At 37.7% G+C, this 24375-nt stretch overlaps 1 protein-coding gene across 4 annotated transcripts in view; it reads left to right on the forward strand.

Annotated features, from left to right (window-relative positions):
- Cd226 (CD226 molecule) overlaps positions 1-22805 on the forward strand; it is a 79769-nt gene extending 56964 nt beyond the window's left edge. For 2 of the 4 annotated variants that reach the window (XM_005065386.4, XM_021235152.2), the window contains exons 5-7: positions 9381-9477; positions 13920-13977; positions 19307-22805. In XM_005065386.4, coding sequence (XP_005065443.1) covers positions 9381-9477; positions 13920-13977; positions 19307-19420 — 269 coding nt within the window. In that variant the 3' untranslated portion in view covers positions 19421-22805. Of the gene's footprint in view, positions 1-9380; positions 9478-13919; positions 13978-18555; positions 18918-19306 lie in introns of those variants that run through there. The other 2 variants (XM_021235157.2, XM_021235154.2) reach the window with 2 other exon arrangements.
- The last annotated feature ends 1570 nt before the right edge of the window (positions 22806-24375 follow it).

Consider the following 24375-nt stretch of genomic DNA (forward strand, 5'->3'; position numbering starts at 1 on the left):
CTGACCTCACTAAGATTTATTTTCAGAATACATTTAGCACACTTCATTTTCTTGGAACTCAAATGTACTCATGGTGCCATAATGTTTCGAAATGGCATTGCCTTTTTATTTTATTAACTGACAGGAACTGATTTTCCCATGTACAATTATAAATATGAAGTATCAGTGCTTCTAGTTGAGTTCATAGAGCTAAAGAATGGTTGTAGTCATATTGATAATGAACAGAACGAAGGAAAAGCTATTGATAGTGTCATAAATGCAAGGAAGAATCGCTGCCCAAAGAAGAGTGCTTCAGCAAGGGTTGGAGCACTTCCAGTGGCTGTACACTGAAAGGGTTCAAGGGTCATGATATGCAAAAGTTCCCCAATCTGGGATTACATGCAAGACAGGCTTACAGTTATGGAAAAAATACAGGTTCACAAAGTATAATTGCTTTGATAATTAATGTCTTCACTTTTCATGTCTTGTTTGAAAAATTAGCATGAATTCTTTGCTTTTATGTGTCTGTTTAAGAATAAATATGTGTCTGAATATTTGTGAAAAATGCGAAACAGTTATCATTGGTCTGCTATATGGAAAGCAGTTAATAAATATGCCATTTTGTAGGCAGTTATTATTTTTTTTGAGACAGGGCTTTTTGTAACTTTGGAGGCTGTCCTGGAACTCACTCAGCAGACCAAGTTAGCCTTGAACTCAGAGGGATCTGCTTGTCTCTGCTTCCCAAGTGCTGGGACCAAAGGCATGCACCACCACCGCCCAGCTTCTGTAGACCACTTCACATATGTACCTAACATAGGCATGTATGCCAAATCTCAGTTTTATGAAACCAATCCACTTTGCTTTTATGTTGATTACTGTTTTCTCTTTCTGACACCAAAAATGAAAGGCATAATTTTTGAAATCTAATCATGCAATCAACAATCTTTGGCTTTTAAAAGATGAGAAATCAGGTGGGGAATTAAATTCTAATGGGCATGTCCAACTGTCGCCTACAGCCAGGATGTCTATGAGTGCAGTCCAGCACAAACCATAAACCACTTACAACATTGTGGGGTTTGTTTCCAATTTTCATTGTAACTCAGTTGTACAACCCTTGAGTGTGAACTTTATAGATGATAACATCATATCACATCAAACTGGTCATGCCTGTGTCTAGAGTATAAAACTACAGATATACAGTATCATTGCTCTTCATATGTGTTTGTTTTATACTTTAAAAGCATGAAGAGGAGTTTGTTTATATAATTACTTAAAATTAGATAGAATTTACATATTAGACATTTAACCAAGAATTTGTATCCCATGTCATATCCTGAAAAACATAATACACACACACACAGCTCGTTTATGTGTAGGCTTATTAAATGACATTGCTTTAATGTGGATCTTGAATGCCGAAGAGGTCATGGTATTAAAGGTTTGGTCTCTTAATGATGCCACTGAGAGGTCTTGGGGTGTATAAGAAATGGGACAGAGTGAGAGAGAGGTCTTTTGGTCACAGAGGTGTGCCCTTGAATTGGATGATGAGACTCTGTCCTCCTTGTTCCATATAGGAGGTGGGTGGTTTTCTTCCTCCATGAGCTGTTTTCCCATAGGACTCCTCCCTACAAACTCCAAAGCCATGAGATAACTTGATCATGGGCTGGAAACGAAAATAAAACCCATTTTTTCTAAGTTTATTCTTCTTGGTATTTGTCATAGTAATGCAAAACTAACACACCCCATTGTTTGAATCTTGAGTGCACCTGGTTTTGTGTTGATCTGTTTTTGATGCACACAGGTCATGCTAATCTGTGTGCTGCCTGCTGGCCTAAGGAATTGTGCAGAATTACTCATTTGCTCCTCACAGCAGTTTTATTTCATCTACACTTTACAGATGAGTGAAGTGAAGCATGATGAGTTTAATCAATTTATCCAAAGCTTCTTAGCTAATGTGCTGAGCTGTAGAGGCTGGCACCCAGGCTTCTAAGTTCCTGATTTTAGCTACAGCTCCTCATTCTACCTAAAATGGAAGAAAAAGTCTTGCTGCTCATCTCAGAAACAGGTGTCAGTTCAGTCATGGAGCTGTTTTCTTCCTCTTAGATATTTATCTGCACTGAGCTGATATAAGAAGTAAGCAGAAGCTCATACGTGGTGCCTGATCTCTGACTGTTTCATTCAAGCTCTTCTGGTTACTACCCTCCTGCTCATGTCATGTGTGGGCGAGTCCTTCTTCACCTCCCGTTGTCCCTGTTTCTAAGGGTTTTTGCATTGGTTGGTGGAGTCATCTGTGACTGGTTCCACACACAGTCCTAGGAAGGCTAACATAATCACAGCAGGCGTGAGAATCTAGAGGTGGGATGCTGGCCACTGATAAAGTCAAGTCTACACTAAAAACAGTTTAACAGATTGTGTCCTTTAACAGTTTCCAGTTCTCAGTGAAATGCTGTTAATGTTGGAGTTTTGATTGGGCCATAAGGGCTAAATGCCATTATCATGGTAGTGCTTTAGTTGTTATGAGAGTGGGTTCCTGACAAAGGAATGAGTACAGCCCCTTTACTTTTCTCTCATTCACACATTCCCTTGTCTTCCCACTGTCCAACCATGACATGACACAACAAGAAGGTTTCTGCCTCCTGTTGTTGTTTTGGCGGTGGTGGTGGTGGTGAGCACTTTGCAGCCCAGGCTGGTCTAGAACTTGGTATGCTGTCTAAGCTAGCCTCAAATTTGTGTTGCTCTACTCGCCTTAACCTCTTGAGGGAAAGCATTGCAAGTGTGAAAAACACTCAGATAAATGTATGATTGTTGTCACCTAACATCTGGTATTGCGCTACAGCCATTTGAAAGGGACCCCAACAACCATAACTTTAGGAGTAGGATATGGGCAAAAGGCAATCCCAGTCCATCATAGAGACACCTGGGAATAGCTGCATATGATCTTGGGCCATCGCAGAACACCAGTACACTAGTTTAATGGTTAGGAGTCACCACAACATGAGGAACTGAACTAAAGGGTCATGGCATGAGGAAGGTTGAGAACCACTGTTCTAGATGCTAAGCACATGGCAAAACCTATTCCCGTGGGCAACTACTTAGGAATCTGTAGAAAATTCCCAAGCATATAATTCTCTTTTCTTTTCTTCTTCATATCCAGTTCTCCTCTTTGTCTCATAAACCAGACCTAAGGACAGTTGTATCACAGCAGTAATTAGCAGTCAGAGCTCCTCTTCACCCACTAATGGTCAGTGAAGACCTAGCTTCCAAAATCCCCCAAGGACGCAACAGATATATCTGTTAGTTTAGCATGTGCTGGCTATTTACATTATCTCATGTTTCTGTGACTTTTTCTACTACACTGAAAAAATGCACACATATTAAGTACCATGGTAGCCTATTACATGTCTTATTGAAACCTGAAGATAGAAGGTTGTTTGTCTTCAATTCAGTCACTGGGACATTGGGTACTTCCTCTTGTGTCTTTGAGGATAAGCACAGTAGGAACACCATTGTACAAAGTCAAACCTTGCCAAAGAGCAGGAACAGGAGCAATGTTCTGGGAAAATGTAATTAAAAGCAAAATTTCCCTGCCCAGAAAACTTCTCCAAAGTTTGAAGAGAAACAAAGCAATTTTATTATGAATGAAAAAGAATTTAGAGTGTGCTGTGAATCTCAGATAATCTACTAAAAGATTGCAAACAAAGTAAGAATGTAGACAAGTGGGATTCATTAATACATGCTTTAAAGATAAATTACAACTAGTTTTCAAGTAAACAGACTTGACAGTATCATTCACAACATATCACACAGAACATGCCAGATTCACTTGTGATTTGGGGTAGTCATTCATGTTAGCGAAATGCCTTTATCGAAAGGAAAAATAAGCTCCCCCAATCTTTAAAGCAGGAGGTTGTTTTCTCCTTGGAGGGAAATGTTTGGGTAATAGGACCTGCTCCTGGGACTATGTTTTCCTTAGTGATGACATTTCAAAGCTATGGCTCTTTGGTTCTGGAGAAGGGTACTTCTTCAACATTAAGTAGGCTAGTAAGTTCATTTAGCTTGAAATAGATTTCCATAGTGTCATAGTCTAAGAGACAGAGCTTTGTTTTCTGAAGCTATTGCTCTAAGAAATGAAAGAGTGAGAAAAAAATCAGCAGAAGGGTTGTGGTCACTCTTGATCATTACCCTGGGAGGAAGATAGAAGAGTGTTCTTCAAAGTCACTTGTATGGCATTCAGCCTTATATTATTAGTTAAATTAAAAAAAATTCCTTCATACACACATGTATTTCAACATATTCACATCCCCCTCTTCCCATAGTCCAACTCCTGGTTTTTCTTCCCATGTTTTACTCCTTACTTCACCTCCTCGATTTTTTAATACAACCCACTGAGTCCAATTAGAATATTCACATAAGTTTGTGAAAGCCCTCAGATTCCTAAATCTTGCATCCAGGTGTCTGGGTTGGAATGATTTAGCTAGGCCAAATCATTCTCTTTTTTTCTCTTCATTTAAATTAGAAACAATCTTACTTTACATATCAATTCCAGTTCCCTCTCCCTTCCATCCTCCCAAGCCCTCCACTGACCCCATCCCTTTCCTCTTCTGCTGCCCATGGAGGGTGAGACCTTCCATGGGGGAATTATCAAAATCTGTCACATCATTTGTGGCCGGGCCTAGGTGCCCCCTGCCATGTGTTTAGACTGAGAGAGTATCCCTCTATGGGAAATGTGCTACAAAAGTCCATTCATGGGCTAGAGGGATAACTCATCCATTAAGGACTAAGCTCACAACCAAATCATTATTCTTAATTCTTAGCAATTTACTACTGACTTGAGCATAAGAATAATCAAGTCTACCCTGCTTACTTTTATTTCTAGTGTTATAGTATTCATTTATAAAATTAATAAACTTGATAATCTCCCACTAGACTCTTAAAAATACCCCACTAGGTTTAACATTCTAAGGTCCATTCAGCTATGAATTAATTCATTAACAAGTTGATGAAATGGGTGCCCACATAGTCAAATTTTACTGGTTAAAAAATTTAAAGTATTTACTAATCTAAAAACTCATTTATTAAAACTTCAAATTACTTACTGCCAAAATAAATAGGTCCTGTTACATATGTAAGTTCTTTTACAAATAACATACACAGACACACATGAATGTATTCATCCTTAAAATAGTGTAATGCAAATGTAGTTGCAAAATAAGCTATCAGCATCAAGGAAAAAATTCTCAATTTTCAATTGTATTTGGAGACTCTAGAACCCTTGTTAGTGGGTCTAAAACTTGCTACAAGCATTCATATTAATCACTTATAGCCATCTCCTTGGCTTTCAGCAGATGGATTCAAGGCAAAGTTTGTGAAGGAAAATGGACAACATAAGGGCTGACTGACATCACAGAAAAAGAAAAGGTTTAGAAGTATACACATTAACATATGTACCATTTAAACATAATACAGTGTGATTTTTTAGGGCTGTTATAAAGTTCCCAATGTCAAAATTTCCATTCTTGTGGTGGAAAAAAAGCTCTTGTGGTTTGAATCTGAAGTTATCAACCCAAAGGGCTCATAGAGAATATTTGATCCCCTTCTAAACTGTTGGTGGCACTACTGAGGGGAGACTGGTTCATGTTGGCATCTGTTTCATCAATGGGCTAATCAATTAATGAAGTTATAGCCGAATGGGCTCTTAGGAAGTTAAGCCTAGTTATAGGATGTATGCCATGAATTATTTTCTTCAAGCCGTGTCACTAAAAAGTGGGTGAGACTAGTGCAGTTCTTGACATTCTAACTTACGATGCTTTTAAGGAATGTTTGTAACATTTGAAGCAAACATGCAAGTAATATAAGAGTAAGACATGTTTGGACAGGAAGATAAAGTATCTCATGACTCACACTTGAAATTTTTCTTAGTGACTAGCAAAAAAAAAAACATTTGTTATTTATTTTGCCTCAGATACTATCTGAGTTACTTTTCTATTGTCATGATAAAATACAATGACCAAAGTAATTTATAAAAGAGAGCCTGGGGCTCATGGTTCCAAAGGGCTCTCCATGACCATCAAAATTGTGGGGATCAGGGAAGAAGACAGGCAGGCATCGCACTGGAGCAATAGCTGAGAACTTATATGTTGATACAACAACCTTCAGGCAGGAGGAGAGGAGGATATGAGGGAGGGTAGAAGGAAGGGAGGGAGAGAGGGGAGAGGGACAGGGACGGAGGGAGGGGGGCAGAGAGAGAGAGAGAGAGAGAGAGAGAGAGAGAGAGAGAGAGAGAGAGAGAGAGAGAGAGAGAGAGAGAGAGAGAGAGAGAGAGCTAACTGGGAATAGTATGGGGTTTTCGAAACTTCAAAGCCCACCCTTAGTTACATACCTTCTTCAACAAGGTGTCAGCTTTTAATCCTTCTAGAGCAGTCCCACCAAGAGGGTACTAAGTATTCAAAGATACGATCCTATAGAGGCTGTTCTTCTTTAAACCACCAAAGATACTGACTTAAATACCCTTCTACAACCAATCACTATAGATTAGAGGTTGGTGCCATGCTTAATTCGCAGAAAGTCACTTATTCCCTGGGATTTCCTTCATGTGAAACCATAAAGCATTAATATCAAGATTATAAACTAATTTATGAAGACAGATGGCCTCTGAAAACCTGGGGTGATGTCAGAATACCAGTAACACCACTTGATGTACATTGCAGGCAAGCTTTACCAGTTTTGGTTTACCATGTTCCAGTAGTCTAGAAATCTTCACATGCAGATTAATTCTATTTTTACCTTTCCCGAGAAGGGTGACTAGTTACAGGAGCCAGCAGCATCTTTGACACAGAACTACTTCAATGTGACATTTCAGTATGAATAGAAATGGCTTATTTAATTAATCCTAATTTGAATTGTGTATCTAAAATCTAAACATGAGTGTATAATTTGTGCAGTTAATAGCATTTTGTAGTGTTTAAAAACTTACAGTTTCACTGTATGTTTTTCTTAAATACAAAGGCATTGATTCTGTGATCATTTTGCCATTTACAAAAGTAAGAGATTAAATGTCCTACATGAGCTCTTCAAGTGAAAGAAAACAGAAGCCAGGACTAGGCTCCACATCTGTCTTTGATGTTGGAGTTATTAGTTTGCTGCTGTTTAATTTAAGATTAAATATTTTTCTGTATAATTTAGAGAAACGTGGAATAACTTGATATTGCAGAATCTGTGAGCTCATGCATATCTGCTTCATGCAAACTCACTGTATGTATATTTCGTCTGTTCCTTTTAATGAGTCCCTTTCAATAAGAAAAGAGTACATTTACCTGATACTGGGTATGTGTCCTTCCTCACATGTTCTAGTCCAGTTAGTTCGATTCTTTAGTTATTGGTTTCTGGTTTTTTTTTTTTTTAACTTTTATTGATTCTTTGAGGATTTCGTTATCATGCATCCATCCCGATCCCATTCATCTTCCTGTCCCTTTCTTTCTGCTCCCTGCCCTTGCAACCTGTCCCACAAAATAAAATTTAAAAGAAAAACCAAAACCCAAAAACAAACTCAATCAAACAACCACCCTCCCCACAAACAAACAAACAAACAAACAAACAAACCTAAAATGGTCTCATGCAGCTCAGGCTGGCTTCAAGCTTGTTATGTAGCCCAGGCCACACTGAAACTTTTGATAATTCAGGCTTCCAACTCCAAAAATTCTAGGATCAAAGGCATGACCCAGTGCATTTGGTTCATTATCCAGGTTCTACATTATTTGGTGCCTTCATCCCCAACCCACCCGAATCTCTCTAATGAAGACAAAGAGTGGGCGGTGCCAACGGCTCTGCTTGCCTAGTGCTGCAGGAAAGATCTAGTGGCATTTCTATCATGAGTCTTCTCTAAAGGTTTATAACTCAGTCATAAATACTTAGCCTGGCAGAAACTTACCCTGGAGGGTCACAGGCCCAGAGAAAATTATTCATTTATAAATTTTACTGACTTGCTTGAAATTGTTTTAACTGCATTTATCCTTTGTGATAGGAGGAAAAATAATGGCTTCATAGTTCAAGACAGTTTTGTCCTCCTATGAATCAATATAGCAATGGGATACATGAAAAAAGCCATTAGAAAGGGACCACTGAGAACAGACAATAATTCTTTCTTTAAGAGAAAGGCTTGAGGGCTGGCATTATTCAACCACAGATCTATTAGCAGAACTTAAGGGGAAAAGTGAATGTTATGAACTATCGATTAACTCCCCACACCATCCTGTTTTGCTTTCTGTTTTCCCACCCACACAGGTCTTATGGAGGTGCATGCTTGCCGAGCTCTGGCCATTCCCGCAGCAGCTACATAAATAAGGCAGGGCAATGAGGGAGGACAGTGGTGGCTCCAGGTTGTGCCGCTCCGTGTGTGACTGAAGCTGCATTGCTCTCTACACCCATTTCTGCAGGGAAAATGCTTGTTTGGTGCAATATAAGTTCCGCTAAATCGGGTATAAAGCAAGTACTTAGCTGTCACACTCTCTCTGTAGGGCCTGTTATCAAGTGCACCGAGAGACTGCAAGCATTTAGACACTGAACAGAATGACCTGAAACTAACGGTCAGACTCATTGAAAGAGGTTGGTCATGGGAAACATAGGCTAAGCTGAAGCATTTGAACTAGGATTTATAACAGAACGCTGATGAAAATAGTCTAAAGTCATATAATTGAACACAACAAAAACGGGATCTAAACTCTTCATGATTCTGAATATACTTTGCAAAGGAGTCCCCCCCCCCCCCATTTTGTCCTTTAAATGTAACCATTGAAATTCAACAAAGAATTCTTTTTTTAAGCATATAAGCTTATACTTATTCATAGATTTTTCTGATTCAGAAAGCAACATGTCATTTAGAAAATTTATTCTAAATTTGTCTGTGTGTGAACTCATGAGTGTGCATACTTATCTGTGTACATGTGCATGAGAAGGTCAGAGGCCAGCCTTAAGGGCTGTTCCTCAGGAGCTTTTCGTCTTGCTTTGGAGTCTGGGCCGCTCATTGGCCTGAGGCTTGCCAACTCAGCCCAGGGATCTCAGGTGCTGCTGTTATAGGCAATTGTGAGCTCCTGTGCAGATGCCAGGGACCAAACAGGTCCTCTACAAGAGACATAACCAGTGAACCTCCTTTTCAGCCTCATATTCTTGTTCTTGTTGTTGAACCCAGTTTAGTCAAAGAAGTAATAAAAACCTGCAATAATCCTAAGAATTAAGAAGCCTCTCAAGGAAAACAATGCCTTTCCCCCTAACCCATCCTATTGTTATTAGATTCTTAGAGTTTGATTGTTATCCTTTCATGATTAATGATCCTTTCTTCTTTTTCCTACCTTTCTTTGGTGACCTTAACTAAATTACTAATTCATACCCTATTTTTTTTCTTCTAGGTAGAACCAATAAACATTTTATCCTTCCCATTGCTGGAGGGTCAGTTTCACTGTTGCTTGTTATCCTAATTATCATCATCATCATTTTTTATAATAGGTGAGTAAAGCAACTTAGCCTGAGTCTTATTTGCTTTGAATAATTCTAATATTTAAGGTTCTCTACAAATAACCCAACAACTTTTCAAGCTGATTCAGGATTCGTGTGTGTCTACAGACATATGAAATTACTGACCTTAAGCGACAAGAAACAGGGACAGTAACATTATAGAAAAAGTTGGAATCATTCACTTAAGAATTAGTAGAGTTGGCAGTGTGCCCTCATAGTGTAGCAAATTCCTTTGTTCTACCTCCATCTTCCCTTTCTCCTCCACCATGGGGTCAGCTGTCAGTTGAGAAGATTTTGTATGAGGGAACTGTAGTGGGCAACAGAGAGGGAGGAATAAACCTGAAGAAGAGGGGTAAAGTTTTACTCATTCATCAGCGTTTTATACTGCAATGTGAGGAATAAGAGGTAAGGAAGCTTACGTATGTATCAACACGATAAGTGGTTTGATAGTTTCTGAAACAAGCCATCTAGACATGTTAAATGAAGTGACTTAGCTAGGAGCTAGAAGGATGACCTAGAGAGAGATTTAGGTTCTACTGAAGCTTCTAACTTTTTACTGTATTCTGACACAGAGAAAAATTCTAAAATTTTCTTAGTTGACCCTTTCTTTCCCTTCTAGTTCGCCCATGAGCTCTACTGATTTGTCTTGTTTCTCATACTTCTTTAATTGTATTGGATAACTTATACCATGTTCCACCTAAAGTGTCCCCTGCTCCAATGAGGAGGGGCCCACTCTTTGAACATTGATATTTTGCATGTCTGGAAAAGCACAGGAATTTAATGTGGTTGTTGATTTTAATAACTCCTTTCACTTCCCCAAGCTTTGCTCTCTGATATACTTTCTCCTTCTAATCTATTGATTTTACCTGCTTATTTTGAAAATAGGATTGGTGATGTCATTCTCCTGATTGACAGTTGTATTATCTTCCCCCAGACACCAGAATAATCTTAGAACTCATTAACCAAGCATTGAAGGTACCTTGCTTCTTGACCTTAGTATCTTCATTTATATTTTCCACATTACTACTCTCCCTAGTTGACTAATTTTTGGAACACCCCCCCCCACACACACACAGATAGACAGACACTCAACTCACTTCTCTTTTCCCTTTTTAAAAAAATTAACTTAGAAATAAGCTTCTTTTAGATGTCAGTCCCAGTTCCTTCTCCCTCCACTCCCCCATGCCCCCACCCCATCTCCTTTCTGCTCCCCAAGGAGGGTGAGGCCTTCCATGGAGGACCTTCAAAGTCTGTCATATCATTTGGAGCAGGGCCTAGACCCTCCCCAATGGTACTTATCCCCTACCAGAAGCCCCATAGATTAACCAGACCTCCAAACTGACAACCTCATTCAGGGGATCTGGAACAGTCCTATGCTGGTTTCCCAGCTATTCAACTCACTTCTTTAAAGGAGAAGAATTTTGCTATGAAAATACAGTTTCTCTATTTTGACCACAGTCTTGTTCTTCATTCAGCATGCAAGACACTTGTCCCTTTTCCCCATGACAAAGATCTGTCTTCTTTTGATTTTTCTTTCAAATAGATACCATGTCACTATCTGGAATATCTTGTCTCCCTTATCTGCCATTTCTTGCATCTTACTCTGTAATTTAATTCCTGTTGTGATTTCCATCCCTTCACATTCATGATAATCATAATGTGAGAATTTTATGGTTTTTGGTTTTAACATTCAATTGTATTTAGCACTAATATGTCTAAATAGTGCATATTTAATAGGTATCTGTACAAGCACTTTGAAACATGGGGAAGTTTTACCTTTTCCCAGAAATTACTAAGTTGATGTAAAGACCTCCAAGCGTTAAGTATCATAGAAAATTCTATACTACTCCACCTTGGTTTATAAAAAATGCAAAGGGCAGAGATCACAGACGGAGTACATAGGGGCAGGCAGCTCAAATGAAACGATGGGTGGCAGAAGGGACCTCTGGAGGGTTGCAGACGTGGGGCATGTTAGGTTTTGCTTAATGAAATTGCATTACTTTTACCTGAATAACTAAAGTGAACCAGGGAGCATGTATCCTTCGCTGTTAAATGTTATAAAAAGATTAGTGGGCTTGACTGCATAATAGTAGGTGAAAAGCACAAAAGAAAGGGTACATGTTCATCCTACCTTGCCCCAGGTCTGTTTTACTTGTTACTTCAAATGGAAATGCTTTGAAAACTGACCTGAAGGTTATAGAAATGACCTGGAGCCCTGTGTCTTACTGTTTAGAATCATGCTGCAGCTTCAGATGTGCTGAGTTGGACAGGAGCCACAGCAAATCCTGACTTTACTCTTGACACCTAGTCACCTGTGATTCTGATGTCTTTAGAAGCAATTCCTCTGCTTCTGGTTTGCACTTGTTACATGTAGAGATGAAAACGATGACAATCGTGAGTGAGCATGACCAGGGAATGTACAGAGTGCTGCTCAGAATGAAAGGGGCCAAAGTTTATTCTTGAGATGGACAGCTGTCTTTGTAAGGTGATATTTAATGTTTAGTGAGAAAATGCTGCTTGTTTGTACATCTGGTAAAGATGTGCAAATTATGTAATGTCTTGATATGCTGGGAACTCTCCTCTTTTTTGCATTGAAAAATAGTCACATACTGAGAAGCACCTTACAATTAGGCAAACCAGGACAACTGTTCAACACAATACAAACTTTGGTGTATGTACTAACTATATTGTAAGGATAACAGAACTGATAATGAGAGATATTTATCTCTTGTCTAGCAAATAGCACAACACAAAATACATAAAGAGCATTGAGATCTAAATCTTTCATTCACCACATTGTACGTTCTAGTCTAATTTAAATAAAGGTAAATATACACAGACAGACATAGACAAATACATATACACAGAGACATACACATATGCATATAGAGTCACAAACACAGAGAGAGACATACACAAACACTATAGACACATAGACATGCAGAAACACACACACACACACACACAAAATCTTTTATTATAAATGACAATTTTACTGTCCAGAGGCATAGCGCCATCCAATAACAGCCATGTCACATATTTTCTTAAAGAATTAATAAGAATTGACTTTCAAAATCTTTGGAAAAATCATTTATTCACCATACATTTAAAGATAGAATGAGTAAATAAACCGAGGACTAATTTCTTAAATAACAAAACCAAGTAAATGCACATAAAGAGATACGATTGTGTTGAGACAGTAGGGCTACTTCCAAGAAATTTCAAGTACTAACTACAAGCAATAAACACAGGAAGTGAGAAGACTTTTCTTGTGTTTTTAAATAAAACAACAAGAAAAAGAAAGAAAATAGTCTTCTCACTTCTTGTGTTTAATCTATCTCTGATTCCGTTGAGTTAGATGACAAAGAGAGTCATGATTTCCCATAAAAGCTCTTTCAGGGTTCTTTGCTGTCCTTATTTGTTTCTACACATTCAATTATAGTATCATCTTTTTTGTTTCTCTTATATTTATTCTTTTGAGATTTCCAGCAGAACTTCAGTTTTCCTAGGTGAGTGTGTTGCCCACTGTGACTCTGGATGGTCTGTTTGTCCAGGTGACTCAGAGTGGAAGGAGCTTGTTCAGGAGTCAGGTGGGAAGGCAATGGCTTTAACTTCAGCACCACTACTAACCAACCATGAGATGCCAGGAAAGTTCCTATTCTCCTTTGAGCACTTTCCTAATATATTAGAGCATTGATATTTCTAAATGAAATAACACATCCAGGTAATTTAAATGACCCAGGAGATTTTATGAAACTTGAGTCAATTATTTTTGTCATTCAATAAATAACAGTGCTGTCATTTTAAAGAAGTTTTAATTGTAGAAAACTCTAAGTCCAAAAACCGTAGGCTGTTTCAATACGATTCCATTATATAGTATCTTGTAAAACCACTGTGATTAAAAGCCATGTAGCCGTCCTTCCCGTCTACAAGCACATTGTAGGAGGTATGTTATTCTTTTCATTGCTATAACAAATGCCCAGAAAAGCAATCTTAAGGGAAAATGGATTCATTTTGACTCATAGTTTGGAGATCATAGAAGCAAGAGTATGAGTCACTTGGTCATGTTGTAACCAGTTAGGAAGCAGAAGAAAGTGATTCCTGGAGTAGTTTCTTGTTATTGAGTCTTTGACCCTAGCTAGTAGGGATCTATATATAGATGCCTATGTACAGCATGAGTCTTCTTTCTTCAGGTAAAAAATTCTGTAAGCAAAGTCATACCAGAAGTATATTTCCATGGTGACTCTAAATCTGGTCAAATTGGCAGTCAAACCATCACAGTAGAAAGTGTAGACATAAAGCAACTATTTATAGCCACAACTACTTCTTCACTAGATGTGCACTGGCTTGGACTACAGCCAGGATTTGAGCAGTAGGGATGACTCGTGAAAGAGTGCAGTGTCTTGATATTCTTTGCTGTATTTGTATTCCAGAAGGAGAAGGAGACAGGTGAGAACACCACTGAAAGAGCCCAGAGATAAACAGAGTAAGGTAAGTCTGTTGTCATTGCCCCAGTTTGTTTAAAAGTATCCTATAATAATAGCTCTTTTATTTTCTGTTATCAATCTCATTGCTTATTTCCCTTTCAGTGACCTTGCAATGCCATTGCTTGCAGTCAAGTATAAATTAGCCGAGGATATAGTTACCCTCTTACTGTTAATAATTTTTAAGCCAGGATTTAAAATTTATATTAGTGTAAAAAATACTACACGCCTATAGTTCTAGCTCCTGGAAAGCTGAGGCAGGAGGATTGTGAGGAAAATAATAGAAATATATAATTTCTGATATAATTACAGGCATCACTATATGTTACCAAAATCTGCATTATGTGGGTTTCCACAACACATTGAACAAATTGGTAGTTTGAAACAGCAGATATCTGTTCTTTCATGATTTTGAGGATTGAAGTAAACAATCAAAAGAACCATGAGAAGGAAAGCTACTCCTTAGGTAAAATTGGTCTTGCAGTTTTCTAACAGTTTCTGGTAGCTTCCTGTGATTCTCCACAGCCATTGCCTTGCAGATATCCTTTCCAGTCTTCTCTCTGTGCTCACATGATGCCTTCTCTGTGTTTGTCTGGATCTCCTTGACTCTAATAAAGACACTGATCACATTGGACTAAAGGCTGATGTTCCTCACTTCAGTATAACACATTAACTTTACCTTTTTAAAGTTTGGGACTGTGCATGTGCATATGAAGGCAAGCTTTGTTGCCAATATGAGCATGTGTGGGGGCCAGTGGTTTATGTCATCTTTTAACTTCCTCTATAGATCCCCATATTATTTTTCCCAGACACTTTATATTTTATTTGTAAATATTTTGGCATGAAAAGCTATAAATACTCTTTGTTATTATTATTATTATTATTTAGAAACAATCTTATTTTACATATCAATCCAAGTTCCCTCTCCCTCCCATCCTCCCATGTTCCCCACCAACTTCCCCATTCCACCTCCCATCCACTCCTCAGGGAGGATGAGGCCTTCCATGGGGGAATCATCAAAGACTGTCATATCAATTGGGGGAACCCGGCCTATACCAGCCCTCCATGAGGACTGTTATTTTTTGAGACAGTATCTCATTGGCTGAATTCAGCCTTGCTACTTTTACTGGATTGGCTGGCTGTTAACTCTCTGAGATTTTCTTGTTTTAAACTCCTAGTGCTTGAATTGCAGAGATCTGTGCTCACCTTGCACATGGGTGCTGAAAATCTGAATTCATATGCTCATGCTTGCTCAGAAAGGACTTTAGAGGCTAAGCCATCCTCTGAGCTCCTTAGTGTTAACTTATCTGCAAAGATCTTACTTTCAAAACGTTAAGGAAGTTTTTATAAAAACTATTTAAAAATTAAGTAACTTATTTATTTAATCTGTATCCTGGCCCCAGTTTCCCCTCATTCTTCTCCTCCTCCCAGTCCCTCCCCCACTGCCTCTGTTCCCACCTCCTAATCTATTCCTCCTTCATTTCTGTTAGGTAAATGGCAGGTTTCCCTTGAGTATCAACAAGACTTGGTGTATCAAGTTGCAGTAAGAATAAGCACCTCGCTGGAGAAATGGCTCAGAGGTTAAGAGCACTGGCTACTCTTCCAGAGGTCCTGAGTTCAATTCCCAGCAACCACATGGTGGTTCACAGCCATCTACAGTGAGATCTGGTGCCTTCTTCTGGCATCCAAGCATACATGCAAGAAGAACACTCTACACATAATAAATACAGATTTATTAAAAAAATAAACACTTCTCCATCCATTAAGGCTGGACAAGGTGACCTGTAACAAGCATTTTTCCTGCCATCCTGGTCCCAGAGCCGCATCAACTCCAAGTAACACACAGAGACAGCTATGAGTTACAATGCTGTTGGCCAATGTCCAGGGCTTCTGATTAGCTAGTTCTGTCTCAAGTATTAACCCATAACTACTAATATATATGTTTCTATAAGGTCTTTTCTTACTGAGGACACTAGCCTCATGAGTTCTCTCTTCCTGAGATCACATGGTGATTCTCTACTATTGACTACAATTCCCAGAATCCTTCTCAACTCCTAGTCCCACCTATCTTGCTTCCCTATTGGCCAACAGTGCTTTATTTATCAACCAATAAGACAGCATATACACAGAAGGACTTCCCCCATCAGAGACCCAGTACAGGATCAACTAACCTGGGTTCATAGGGGCTCACAGAGACTGAACCAACAACCAGTAAGTCTTCATGAGGCTGACCTAGGTACTCTGCATATGTAGCTTTTTCCTCTTATGGGACTCCTAACAGTGGGAACAGGGCAGTCTCTTGTAAAGACACTTTTAAGAGGCACCTATTCAATTTAATACAGAACATAACATTATTTTATGCCATAAGATTAAGATTATTATGAGGGTGAAATTATATTAAACTACATAAATGACTCAGAAGCATAGTACACACAAAGAAAGGTCTAATGTCTGACTTTCATTGGTATTATTATCTTTGAATTAATTTTTAATTAATAAATGCTCAAATTGGCTATAAAATTACAGATTTTCATGTAAGTTTCAGGACTGCAACAAATCATATATTTTTTCTTTCTTACTCTGCTTTGCTCCTGCTCCCTACTGTTTAATTCAAAGGATGGAAATTTCCTTCTGAGTTTGCATATAAGAGGGATGCCTTTTTCATGTTCATTGTCTCTAATTTTAATTCAAACATTTCTATTTAATAGCATATTATAATTTTTAAGTTTCACTATAAAATATTGCTGGGAATTGAATGCTTGTATGCCCCAAATTTGCATATTGACATTGTCAAACCTCTAGTGTAAATTTCAGGTAGAACCTTGCAGAGGTGATTGGGTTGTAAGGGTGAAACCTTCACTAATGGAATTAGTGTCCTATAAGAAGAGATGGGAAGAGTTTTGAAAGTCAGACACCTTTGTTTGTTTATTTTTGTTCAAGAAAAGATTTGACACAGGAAGAAGGAAGATGACAATCAGTAATTCAAGAATCAAGCCCTCAGCTGATATTTGGTCTTGTACTTTATATACTTTATAACTGTGAGAAATAAATGTGTTGTTTAATTGAGCCATTTAATATATGCTATTCTGATATATAGCTGCCTGAATTAAGACAAACAGTTTCTCAAGTGTTATCCAAAATTACATCAATTTTTCTTCATGTTAATTATTTGCAGTCAAGTTCTACATGGCTAAAAGGACAAGTACTAAAAAGTCCCTGACAATTTGATATGTTTGCCGCAGATTTAATAATCTATCAACCTAATTTTCCTCTTTTATGAAGCATTGGTCTTTGGAAAATGAGGGTTTTTTTCTGACTGACACATGATTTGTTTCTTGGAATCAAGTTCAAAACAAAGATGTCTTGCCTTAGTCCATCTGCTACCAGAGCACACAAGATGATGCTCCAACCCCAGTGCTTAGATCCAGATTAATTTCTCTGTGTTGAGTTCTTTGTCCCATCCAGCCAATCCAAATGCAAATGTATTGCTATGGATTTTGAGGGTGGAAAGAAAGATGCTTTAAATTATCTTTACTAGATATCCAATTGTTCCAGACTTCTGAAAGATATCAATATTGTCAAGGATTTGTAAACAATTTTGGTAATCTTAGATGATTAAAGTCTTAGAACTGTGAAAGATATTTGATTCTTTGGAGAGCTTTATAGTCTATATCAATATTGAAGCACCTTTGTTTCCCTTCTGCTTTCTTCATACAGTTGCCAAAATCATTTAATCATCAAAAGGTATCTCTCTCTCTCTCTCTCTCTCTCTCTCTCTCTCTCTCTCTCTCTCTCTCTCTCTCTCTCACATACTCTCTCTCTCAATGTATTTAGTTGTTTACATTTTTAAATCTAGGACACTGTATACTTTAACATATTTGTTACTAAAGTGAATAATGCCAGGTATAGGCTTCCTCCCTTCAAGCTGTTGGCTTCAAACAATACAATCTATAGCTACTCTTATTGGTTTCCCACGAAAGCTTAATGATAAGACCCTATTCTGAAGTCACTACACATTTTACCCATGCTATATGAGAGAAATCAAGTTGCCATTGACGAGGAAACTTCTTTCCCTCTGGATAGCTTTCAGAGATAACATCAATGGGTGCTATTTAGGATGTTTGAGTGAAAAGAAATCAAAAGTCTTGCACAGCATTGGTACTTTAGTGGTACAATTATTATGGGTTAACCAACTCCTCTCTGGTTGGATTTAAGGCCTGCTCCACAGGAGGAGATATACGCCTGGTACCGCAAATCTAAGACCCATGGTGGGAAACTTATAGGGTCCATGCATGAACCTATAAAGTTTAGTAAATGGTTACAGTATGAATCTGCTCTCTAAATTCATATTTTGGTACCTATAAACTGTTGTAGCTCTCAGATATCATCACAAAGGTTTCTTTGTACAGTGGACAGTGGCTAACATAGAAACTCTCAACTAATTTTAAAGTGAAGAGAATGAGTATCTGTGGAGCGCTACATTATTCACTCAGATCATATTATCAAGGAAAGGGGGTATAGAAAGATGATAAGAGGCATCACTTGGGGAAGACTGGACTAAAACACTGTCTTCTGGACATGATAGGACTGCTGACTACACTGATGAACCCTCAGCAGATGTGGTTGCCTACACAAGATCCGTACAAGATGAAGCCAGTCAGTTTTCCAACCTGGAAGGAAGATGGACTCACAAGCCCCAACCCCTAAATGAGGAGCTATTGACAGTTGATGGTTTCTGTGGGAGGGAAAGTCAGTTTTCTTTAAGGATGTGTCCTTTGGTGGGTCAACCCTGTTCCAGTGAATGGCTCCACACTTACTTGTATGTGGGCAGAACAAATTGAAATCAGTGGGTTATAAAAAAATGGATGTGAAGTTGGGAGGAGTGGGTTGATTAATCTGGTACTAGTTAGAGGAAGGGACAGTGATAAATATGACCTAAATATATTGTATGCATATTTAAAATAATCAAAAATTAATAAAATGTTTATATAAAGAAAATATTATTTACTAAGGTATCCATTTTTCAAATATTATTGTGAACACACTATAGAGAAATATACTAGACCTTGCTTAGGTACAGAACATCTTATCTTTGAAGAGGTGATCAGAATAATACTTAACCTAATGATCTGCCTTAAATTAATCTAGCATTTATTCCAATCTTGCTAATTGAGAATGCAACTTCTAAATTAAGTTTTTTTTATGATATGGGGAATATTTCATTGAACTGTTTGTAATGGGAATTTGACTAAGTGTATTTGGAGAGTCTTATAGAATGCCTTCACTGGATGCTGAAATTCAGTGAGTCACTCAATGTTCTGCTATTTATTTTGTAGGTAGCCACTAACTGTAGAAGTCCCACTTCTCCTATCCACTCCATAGATGATGAGAAAGAGGACATTTATGTGAACTATCCAACCTTCTCTCGAAGACCCAAACCAAGATTCTAAGCTGTTCTTCCATCCAGAACACATCAGTGATGGCTTGTATGGCAGGGGGTTTTAGCCATCCTCTTTTTACCACCAGCATCTACCTTGATAAAAAATTGATTGAATTTATTTCATTTGCTATAGAGAAATACTTAATCACCTGGGAACATTCTTAATAGAGATGCATTAGAAAACCCGAATCTAATTAGCTGTCATGTACAAGAAGACTTGTCCCATTATGCAACAAAACAGTCTAGAAAAGATGAAACATCACAAGGTGTTCTTGTATTTGAAGTTAATGGTGGGCAGAAGCTTGTCTCTGGATCCTCCCTACAAGTGTTGGCTCCACTTGTAGAATACTGATCCAATTCTCATGATGATTCTCTCAGATGCTCTCATGATGGTTGTCAGCGACCCTTGGTGGAAAGTTTATTGGTCAAACACAAGAAACAAAGTTGATTATTCACTTATTAGTAAGAAAATGGCATTACCATAAAGGGTGAGATGACTTACGTCAGTTATGCATTCTCCTATAAAACAGGGGCGGCACTAAAGCATTACTTGGGAATTCTAACTATTGTTAAAAAAAGGATGAAAAGGACCTAGAAGCTGTGTTATTCCTAACAAACATCGACGACACAGACATCACTCATTAATCAGCTAACAAGTGAGTATGCTGCAAAGCCAGCATAATTCAAAGGAATACATGTAAAGGAATAGCCAGGAATGAGATCGGTATGAAATTCTTCTCTTCCCTAAGTTGATTCATCTCCAATTCATAGAGAATTCTTGCCATCCACCAGGCCTAGTCTTCTATAAAATGAGATGCTCCAATAAGAAATAATGCTTTTGATGTTTTTTTAACTTTTGAGAATTATTTTGGTGTGTAAGTTTGTGAGTTAAAAAACTTACAAAATGAATACAGGGAAAGAGATCAGTGGGTATATGCAGTAGAATACAGAAAGGTAGGCGTCTGAGATTAGAGTTTGGAGAATGTGGGGGAAGAGGAAAGGGTGTCACACAGAAAGTGACATATGAAAGAAAACCCATGAAAACCCATGCTTCAGAGTTTGGACAAGTCCATCCCTACCAACACTGCTGTCATTGAGGGAATGCACCTGGCGTTCCATTCTAGACAGAGGAAAAAAAATTAGGAGTATTTGTGAAACTAAATAAAGTTATAGTTATCTCCAAACCATGGTGTTCATTATCAAATGAAATGGTGTTCAGTATCTGAAAGACCCATTTCTGATCGCTAAACATATTTAAAGGGTCACAATCTTTAAATCTTCATTGCAGAAATCTTCATTTAAGTTTCTGGTTTGTATATGTTGTTGTAAACTTAAGTGAAACCAAATCCAAATGCTAATGCTGTTACAGAGATTCTAAACTGTAATTCATAGTTTTAAGCTAATTAGTGGATATTACATATTTTAAGCTTAAATACCATGCATGATGAATAGGCCAATTGTTTTGCCAACTACAGAAATTCAGAGGGATATAAATGAAAATGAACACTTCTTAGTTGTGCTTACATATTTATTCAAGAATGGTTAGCTCAGATACTTAATGTTTGTTTGAAGATTATTTTTGTGTTGTCTCTTTTTGTGAAATGTTTCCATAAACAGTGTACCAAAGTTGGAAGGCAATTGACAGAAAATAGTCAACATTTGGAACCATCAGAGATTACATGGCTATATGGCTCAGACTGCATGGTGAAACAACATAGTATTGTTCGTAAAATAAACTAACATTTCAATAAATGTTAACGACAATCAAAATACTGCTTTCTAGAATATTTGGATGACCATTTTTTCAATGGTTCAATAAGTAAGAGGAAATACTTTTATAATTGCACTATAGGGAGATATAAATAGCTACCTGATGGTCAGCGATTTCTATGAAAAATCACCTAAGTAGACCAAGAAAGCCTCCAAAACATTGGGTGCTTGTCTCTGTTGCTGTGGGAACTTATATGCTGTTTTTTGAAAAAAAAATCACTCCCTCAAGATACATTTACTCTGCCCATTTTTCCTTTCTATATGTAGTTCCCTTGCAGAATTTAGTATTTACCAGGAACACTTGCTGCAATGCCTGACCTCTGTTATATTGAGAAGATGCTCATTGTCTCTGAACATTTTTACTAAAGAAAGCACTTTAATTGCAATCTTTGTATCCTACACAATTCACACACATTTCTGGAATGTGACCCCTCAAATTTTTTTGTTCCTATTGTGCTGATTGGCAGGGTGATCAAAACTGTGTCAAGAAATAAAAGATGAAGGTCCCCAATGAAACACAATTTTGTTTTTCCTGTTTTTTTTAGTATTTGGTGCTTCTTTGGAGGCTAAATGCTTTGCAGAGGTGTTTTACACACATAATGTATATCAGTATATAATGCAGCACTAAGTGAAATATTCATGCTTGCATTAAATACTGTAATCCTAATATCTACATTAAAGTAAACAATGAGAAGAAGTTAAGTTTGATTAAGGATAGAATACTTTCTTAGGCACTTAATAACTATGCATTCACTATGTTATCCAATTGATATTGAACTTTATTTAAATGACTTCATGTTAGTGTTAAGAAAATAGAATATAATTTTCTCTTTTATTCTTTTCTATTTTTTTATTACTGAGGATTGAAGTCGGGCCTTTTAAATGTCAGAAAAGTGCTCTACCACTGAGCTAGAACTCAAGAATATAAATTTAAAGTTTAATTATTATTAAGATACTATACATTAAATATCAGTTTTAAAAGATATTTTTTTAACTTTTAACTTTAAATTTTTTTAAAATAAAAAACTAGAAGGCTTTCTTTTTATTTTAAACATGCAATTTTTATTAGTTTGAGTATAGAACTCTACTAAATGAAAAATACCCTCAAGTTGGGTGGTCGTGGAACAAGCCTTTAATTCCAGTACTTGGGAGGCAGAGGCAGGCAGATCTCTATGAGTTTGAGACTAGTCTGGTCTACAAGAACTAGTTCCAGGTTCCAGGACAGCCTCCAAAGCCACAGAGAAACCTTGTCTTGAACCCCCCCCCAAAAAAAAGAAAAAAAGAAAAACAAAACAAAAAACCCTCATTACAACAATCTTGTAAATTAGGAAAGTCCACATTATAGAGATCAGTTTACATAGTTTTTTTTCTGTGTTCAAAGCACTAACAATGTTGTAGATGCTGTTAGAAAATAACTTATTTGGGGCTATAGACAATACTTGTCTGATCTAATTTGTCGCTTCTTGTCCCTGCTATAATCATATGTTCTGTGACTATCCTATTTAGAACATTTCTAGTTTTACTTCCCAGTATCTGAGACTCTGGATTTTTAGCCATCAAGCATTTCTTTCTCTGGATGTACTGCAACCCAATGTTCTGAATGAATAAAATACAGTTCTCAATTATCACTAGTTTCATTTTCTACTGAAGAATTTTAGAAAAAATAAACAGAAAGAAATAAACATGCAGAGAAAATGCAGAACAAATTTTAATCATGGAAACTTTGTGACTTTTTTCTCAAAGTAATATCTTGTACCTTTTATAAATATTTGTAATTCTATGAGCTATGTAAATATTTGCTTTTTCCCATTTTAGGGGGACAGAAATGTGTTTTATTCATTTAATCACAATCATTTGATTTTAGGAAGGAACTATCTGTATGATTATAGTCATAAGGATGGAAGGTATGGATGTTAAAGATATTTTCCGGGGGGGGAGATATTTTCCCATATGTAGGCTGCTGTTCTAGGGCTGACTTCCAAAATATATACAGAACTCAAGAAAATAGATGTCAACAAACCCAATAATGCAATTAAAAATGGGGTACAGATTTAAACAGAGAATTCTCAACAAAAGAATCTCAAATGGCCAAGAAACACTTAAGGATATGTTGAACATCTTTAGTTTTCTGGGAATTGCAAATCAAAACGACTCTGAGGTTCCATCTTAACACCTGTCAGAATGGCTAAGATAGAAAACACAAGCGTCTGATCATGCTGGAGAGGATGTGGACCAAGGGGAACACTTTTTCATTACTGGTCAGAATGCAAGCTTGTACAATTATGTTGGAAGTCAGTGTGGTGGTTTCTCACTAAACTGGGAATCTACCACAAGACCCAGGCCTACCACTCTTGGGCATATACCCAAAGGATGCTCAGTTATACCATAAGGACTCATGACCATTTATATTCACAGTAGCTATATTTGCAATAGCCAGGACCTGGGAACAACTGGCATGTCCTTCAATCAAGGAATGGATAAAGAAAATATGGTATACATTTATACAATGGAGTATTAGCTGTGGAAAAACAAGGACACCAGAACATTTGAAGGTAAATGAATGGAACTAGAAAAAAAATCATCCCAATGGAAGTAACCCAGACCTAGAAAGACAAATAAGGTATGTAATCACTCATAAGTGGCTATTAGCTGTAAAATAAATAATAACTATGCTAGGTAACAAGGAAAGTTCATGAACAAGATGCCCAGATCTTCCTGGGAAGGGGACATAGAAGAAATTTCATGAGAGGACTGAGGTCAGGTGGGGATGGGAACATGAACTTTCAGGTTGGGAGTGGGCAGAGAGGGACAGTAGTGAAGGAGACTACTGGAAACAGGGAGCATTTAGGGAGTCAGAGAGACCTGTAGGAAGTATGGTGCAAGTAGGAATCTACACGGATGACCTTCACTAAGACTGTTAGCAATAGCAGATACATAGACTGAACTGGCCATCTCCTGTGACCAGATTGGTGCCTGGACCTAATGTCATCAGATAGGCTTCATTCAGCAGCAGCCAATATTAGTCAGAGTTTGGGGACTCCTGCAGAGGAAAAGGACAAAGGGTGATAAGAGCCAGAGGGTGAAGGATACCCCAAGAAAACTCACATAATCAAGTAATCTGGGCTCACAGCGGCTCACAGACTGAACCGACAACCAGGGAGCCTGCATTCACTCTGCCTCTACTACACACATAGC

This window comes from Mesocricetus auratus, unplaced genomic scaffold (genome assembly GCF_017639785.1).
Source record: "Mesocricetus auratus isolate SY011 unplaced genomic scaffold, BCM_Maur_2.0 Super-Scaffold_100015, whole genome shotgun sequence".
Classification (NCBI taxonomy): domain Eukaryota; kingdom Metazoa; phylum Chordata; class Mammalia; order Rodentia; family Cricetidae; genus Mesocricetus; species Mesocricetus auratus.